The 6,675-nt window shown below is 49.9% G+C and overlaps 1 protein-coding gene across 1 annotated transcript; it reads left to right on the top strand.

Annotated features, from left to right (window-relative positions):
- The first annotated feature begins 827 nt into the window (after window positions 1–827).
- Window positions 828–1,793, top strand: LOC131586319 (olfactory receptor 14J1-like). Its single transcript, XM_058853147.1, has one exon. The coding sequence runs from the start codon at window positions 828–830 to the stop codon at window positions 1,791–1,793; it is 966 nt and encodes a 321-aa protein (XP_058709130.1).
- Window positions 1,794–6,675: the final 4,882 nt, after the last annotated feature.

The raw sequence follows: 6,675 nt of genomic DNA, 5'->3' as shown, positions 1-6,675 counted from the left end.
TCTGACACCCAAAAAAGCACTGAGTTTCGCATAGCACCATGGAGACAACAGGTAGAGTTAAGTAGATAAGATTGAAAATGTAAATGTGTAAATTAGAAAGCTTCTTAAATCACTGGGTGAATGGGTTGAGGTTTAGAGTTTAAAGTAGTTTAGAGAGCCGAAGACAAGATGGAGGATTTAGGGTGTTGTCCCTTGTCCTTCTTCTTTCTTCTTCATGTTCTTTTCCTAGGGGTTTTTGGGTAGTAGTAAGTGATTGGGTAGAAAATGCCGCAGTGCAGCACACAGGTGTTGGGTCATTGGGTCACTAAAAAAAATAGCTTGGTTGGCATCTGTTAATTGGGTAAATAGACATATAAAAGACCTTGAAGAAGATCTTTGTTAGCCATTTTACCCCTTTTCTATCATAGCGCACATAGCTCCTTGTACCTTGTAATACTGATAAGAAAAAATAAACAACTGAGACCTAACGAGAGAAAAAACCGCCTCCCTCTCATCAATCTTCAGTTCAAAGGGAAAAAGAACCCAAATCTAAAAGTCCAGTAATAAGACACATTAGGAGTGATTCCCTTGACACATCCTGAATTTCCAGCCTTGTCCCTCTGCCACATGGCCACAAACCCAGGGCAGCAGGGCAACGATGGCTCCTGGAGAGCCCCCAGGCACAGGCCTGGCTGCTCCTGGCACACTCAGACAGCACAGCTGGAGCTCAGGCAGGGACCTGGGTGAAGACTTTTCCAGAGCAGGAACAAAGATGCGTGAGTCCCAGTCTCTCCTGATTTGTCACTGCTCTTTCTTCATGAACAGGTCTCCATGTGCAGCCATAGCAAATGTCCAACAGCAGCTCCATCAGCCACTTCCTCCTGCTGGCATTGGCAGACACGCGGCAGCTGCAGCTCCTGCACTTCTGCCTCTTCCTGGGCATCTCCCTGGCTGCCCTCCTGGGCAACGGCCTCATCATCAGCGCCGTAGCCTGCAGCCACCACCTGCACAGCCCCATGTTCTTCTTCCTGCTCAACCTGGCCCTCAGCGACCTGGGCTCCATCTGCACCACTGTGCCCAAAGCCATGCACAATTCCCTCTGGGACACCAGGCACATCTCCTATGCAGAATGTGCAGTCCAACTATTTTTTTTTGCCTTTTTTGCCTCAGCAGAGTTTTATCTCCTGACCATCATGTGCTATGACCGCTACGTGTCCATCTGCAAACCCCTGCACTATGAGACCCTCCTGGGCAGCAGAGCTTGTGCCCACATGGCAGCAGCTGCTTGGGCCAGTGCCTTTCTCAATGCCCTGCTGCACACAGCCAATACATTTTCCCTGCCCCTGTGCCATGGCAACACCCTGGACCAGTTCTTCTGTGAAATCCCACAGATCCTCAAGCTCTCCTGCTCAAATTCCTACCTCAGGGAACTTGGGCTCATTGCAGTCAGTGCCTGTTTGGTACTTGGTTGTTTTGTGTTCATTGTTTTCTCTTATGTGCAGATCTTCAGGGCTGTGCTGAGGATCCCCTCTGAGCAGGGACGGCACAAAGCCTTTTCCACCTGCCTCCCTCACCTGGCTGTGGTCTCCCTGTTCCTCAGCACTGGCACATTTGCCTACCTGAAGCCCCCCTCCATCTCCTCCCCATCCCTGGACCTGGCCCTATCTGTTCTGTACTCAGTGGTGCCTCCAGCCCTGAACCCCCTCATCTACAGCCTGAGGAACCAGGAGCTCAAGGCTGCAGTGTGGAGAACGATCACTGGATGGTTTCAGAAACTGCTTACCAATTTCTGCAAATCACTTGTAATAAAGTGATTTTTAATCACTTGTAAATGACTTTTAATAAAACTAATCTTGGATACTTCTTGTTGGTTTGATTGTTTTTTTCCCATTGTTTTGGTTTTCTCATAGTGTCTGCAAAGAAATGTCATCGTTTTGAGCCATTTCTCATTTTGTTTCTCTCCATCTTCCCTTTGGCCACAGACTGTGTCAGTGAGGAGCTGTGCTCTTGGTGGCTTTAAAGGAACTAAAGGATCTCCCAGAAAAGTTTTCTCCAGAGATCCCCCTTGTGTTCCCTTCTCTGGAGCTGCAGCAGCAGTGTCTGTGTGCAGAGCTGGGGGCAGATCAGTGCTGGCACAGCAGCTGTGCCCAGGAGCAGCAGCACTTGGTGTTGCCAGTGCTGCTCCCGTGCCACTGCCCCGCTGCCCTCCTGGCCCTGGTGTTGCTGCAGGGCCTGAGTGCTCTCGGGGCCGGGCACAGCCCTGGGGGTGGCAGTGCCGGGGCTGCAGCAGGGACAGGCCATGGGCACTGCTGGGGCAGCGCTGACGCCTCAGGGCAGGGCCTGGGGGCTCCAGGCTCCTTGCCCAGGCTCTCTCAAGAACACGCCCAGGCCAAAGCTCAGCACAGAAAACCCCCGTGAGCAGCCCCAGGGTGGCCGTGGGCAGGCTGGGGGCAAACAGCATGGCTGGGGCTCTGCAAGGTCCCTGGGGGAGATGGGAAGGAGCAGCAGAGCAGGGGCTGATCCATCCCCACTGCTCTGGACACCCCAGGGCAGCGTCCCAGAGCGTCCTCATGGAGCTGCCAACAACATCCCCCCTGTGCAGCCCTGGCCTCTCCCCCAGCTCAGAGAGGTGCTGCATCCTTGCAGGCACAGACACGGCAGCACTGGCTCAGGAGCCCCTGTTTGCACTGCCCAGAGCAGGCGTCAGCACCCCCATGGTGCTGCTGTGGGGAGATGAACCTGAGGGAGCACAAATGCCATCAGCCCCTGGGGCCAGGCACGGCTCGGGGACAGGAGGGAAACCACTCAGGGTTGTCGTGGCCTCTGAAGTCACACAGAAAGTTTGTTCCCATGAGCTGTGAGTTTCCTGTGCCACTGCAGATGTTGTTGCTCAGGACCAGGAAATCCCAACCCTCTGAATCACACCTGGGATAGGGATTAGTGGAACTGCCGGAATGACGAGGACTGAAATGCTGGTGGAAAAAGCTGCACTTTAATTAACCCCATTTTCTGATGGAAAATAATCCAGGAATTTCATTCCTGGAATTGGAAAAGCAAGGAAATATTTTTTTAGGCGGTGTCATAGGCACTCCTAGACTGGGGGATTCCCTAACCCATCCCTTCCGGATTGAGGAATGGAAGTTCCTGGGATGAGCCAGGATTAACAAACACCTCCCTCAGGTGTGTGTTCCAGGATTTTTCTAGGTTTTCCCAGCCCAGGTGAGCCATGTGCAGCATTCCAAAGGGATTGAGCTGTTAAGTGGGAAATCTATGATTTTCCCAGATTTTTTTCCCATTTTTTCCCAACCCAGGTGAGCCATGTGCAGCATTCCAAAGGGATTGGTTAAAACCAGGAAGGATTTTGTTCCCCATGGGAATAAAACTGGCTCTAAAACCCTCCCAGAAAGGCCAAATCCCAATTTTTGCAGCTTTTTCCACCTCCACTGGGTAAACAAAAACTGCTGGGCACAGTGTCACCCACCGACTGGTCCTTGGGGAGATCTTCTCCTCGCTCCCCAGATGGTCCTAAGAGGGTCCCGGTGTCCCCTTGGATAGCCCTTGCTAAAACGCGAGGGGGTTTCCTCAGGGAAGTGACAGACCCGAGAGTGACTTGCTTTCTGCAGCTGGTGCTGCAGGAGACACTTCTCCCGGGATCCAGGGAACCAGGGAACCGCTGGCAGAGCTCCCTGTTGGGGCACCACTTGTCGCAGTGAACGGAGGTGGTCAGGGTGCCGCGACCTTCCCAGGGAAGCGTCTCCTGTGGCACTTCCCCTGGGCGCACAGGCACGCTTGCCTTGCCCCCGTGATTCAGCTGCGAGCCCTTCAAAGGGCTTTTGGAATGGCCGCTGTTCCTCGGGTGCTGCCAAAGAAAAGAGACGGGAGGCACCGTGTGGGGTTCCAAGGAGGTCTTTATTCTTCTCTCCAGAAGGGTCCCAGAGACAACAACTGGCCTGGGCTCAGTGAGAGCAGGGATTATATAGGAAAAGCAGGGGGTGGGGTGGAGCAACAGGGACAATGGTCAGAGGATTCAGGGGCGGAACAAGGGAGAAGGGCCAACAGGGTAAAAATAATATGCATACAGGGGGAAAGACATGTTGGGAACCACTTAACATGTGGCTGTAAAAATAAAAGCTCCCCATTGAGGCCTTTAGCCTCTGGGGGAGAGTGGTAAGTGAAAGCCTCCTATGGGCTCTTCCTCCAGGGGAGAGTGGCTACAGTATTGGCTGCTTCCTCGGCCCCCACAGTTCCCAGTATCTAGTTAACATTGCATAATTGTTTGCATCATTCGGGCCCAACAAAGGGTTTACAATAGGAAACAACTGGTCCACTGTACCTTGTAAGGCTCCACTAGCAATTTCTCCCTGCACATGTGCTCTGACCATCTTCATCACCAACTCTTTATCTGTTTTCCTTAGCGCTGTCATCATGAAATCACCTCAGTCTGGGTCTCGGTTCTTGACTATTAACTCCAATCTTTTTGCCACTTTGCTAGGGTTTTCTCTATAATTATGAACTTCTTCCTGCCAGTTATTCAGGTCACCAGTAGAAAAGGGGATCTTCACCCACACAGCTTCTCCTGTGGTACCCACTACTTGCCTTAAGGGGGTGTCGTGGTTTTGAACCAGTAATTAACAAAAAGGGGAAAAAAAGAATTATTTATTTCTTTCTGTGAGATATGGATTAAAATAAGAGCAAACCAGGCATAAAACTTAAAAGGAATAAAGAAAGTTTATTGACAAACTACAACAATAAGAACACCAGAATAAACTTTTAGAAAAACCTTTTCATTTCTCACTGCCCATCATTCTTTTGTTCACATGGTAACAGAGACAAAAACTTTAGAATTTTGATGGTTTAAACAATCTCAATTCTTTCTACAGTCTTTTCATCAGTTTCTGTAAAGAAACAGAAGTTCCTTTCTGTTAATTTATGGAGTTTCTCACAAGAAAACTATTTTTGTTATAGTTTTCTGTTTCCTTGATATCAGCTACCCAGAGCTGCTGTTATCAAAGTTCACTCCTCCCATTCCACATCACTCTGAAATGTGTTATGGGTCATGATGTTTAGGGATAGTATTTTTAAGGATAAGTTAGTCAAAGGTAAAAAGTATTCTTCATCTGTTTCTGTGAGCTTCACTAGAAAACAGTTTTCTCATTGCCTCTCAAGGCTTCAAATCTCCCAGCACTTCACTATACCACAATTAGTCTACTTTTTACTCAAATTTACACTTTGAACACTCTATTCCTCCCCATACTCCGTCATGAATTAAAGGAGTTTTTTTCAGGACTTCATTGTCCATCCCCATAGTTTTAACAGAAAGATATTTCAGCTTAATTAAAGCATCTTCTTAATTCTCTACCTTTCTTGAAGTCTCTTTTCTTTCTTGCCACTAATAGTTTATAAAGTCTCTTTTCATGTTGATCACTCTCCTTTTCTCTCTCTGGATAAAAAGATTAATCCGCAAGTCTCATCTGGGTAAGAAAGAGTTAAAAATCCTGTTCAAGCTTTTGTAGATGGTTCAGTGATCTCTGCTGAACAGGAGCTGGAGCTGTCTGCGATGGAAAGTTCCTCATAGCTGTTCTGAAGAGTGTGGTCACCGTCTCTGCTTGCTGCAGGCCTAGAGCCCCTCTCTTTCTTTACTCGGCAGTTTCTGGTAAATTCCATCACAGCAAAACCTGCAGCCAAGCCAGGAACCGGCCTGGCCCGGCTTGGCTCGGGGCAAGCCCCCGCAGGCCCCATCTCCCGGCCGGGAGAACGGCAGGCCCAGCCCGGCCCCCGCCCGGTCGCATGGCCTGGGCAGGGAACTGGAGGCCAGCCGGAGCTCTGCTACCTTTCACAGCCAAGAAACAAAGAGAACAACAGACTTCTGGTTGTACACTGTAAGGTGGGGTTCACAAGTTGATTCCACTTTTCAATGGCTAAAACTGCTGTCAATTCTCAGCAATGACCGATAATTGGTCAGGAGAAAAGACTCCAGGCAGTCTCCAGCAACTTTAACTTTCGTAAAGGTAAAGTAACCCCATGACAGGTGGGCATTTGAGATAGCAGCTGTAGAGACAGAGGGCATCAAGCAATTGAACACCTTGCCTGGACTATCAGAGAACCCATCTGCAGCAGGACTCCTAAAAGTGAAAGAACAGCGAGTACCAATTGCCACCTTGACAGTGCACCGCCGACAATATAGAACAACTCGAGATGCTGTGATCCCCATCCACAAGATGATCCGAGAACTGGAGAGCCAAGGGGTGGTCAGCAAAACCCACTCACCCTTCAACAGCCCCATCTGGCCTGTGTGCAAGTCTGACAGAGAATGGAGATTGACTGTGAACTATCGTGCATTGAATGAAGTGACTCCACCTCTGAGCGCTGCCGTGCCGGACATGCTGGAGCTCCAGTACGAGCTGGAGTCCAAAGCAGCGAAGTGGTACGCCACTATTAACATTGCCAATGCATTTTTCTCCATTCCCCTGGCAGCAGAATGCAGGCCTCAGTTTGCCTTCACGTGGAGGGGAGTGCAGTACACCTGGAACCGACTGCCCCAGGGGTGGAAGCACAGCCCCACCATCTGCCATGGACTGATCCAGGCTGCCCTGGAAAAGGGTGAGGCTCCAGAACATCTGCAGTACATTGATGACATCATTGTTTGGGGAAAGACGGCTGAAGAGGTCTTTGAGAAAGGAGAGAAAATCATCCAGG

Source organism: Poecile atricapillus, chromosome 19 (genome assembly GCF_030490865.1).
Source record: "Poecile atricapillus isolate bPoeAtr1 chromosome 19, bPoeAtr1.hap1, whole genome shotgun sequence".
NCBI lineage: Eukaryota > Metazoa > Chordata > Aves > Passeriformes > Paridae > Poecile > Poecile atricapillus.
This window is presented reverse-complemented; position numbering and strand designations above follow the sequence as displayed.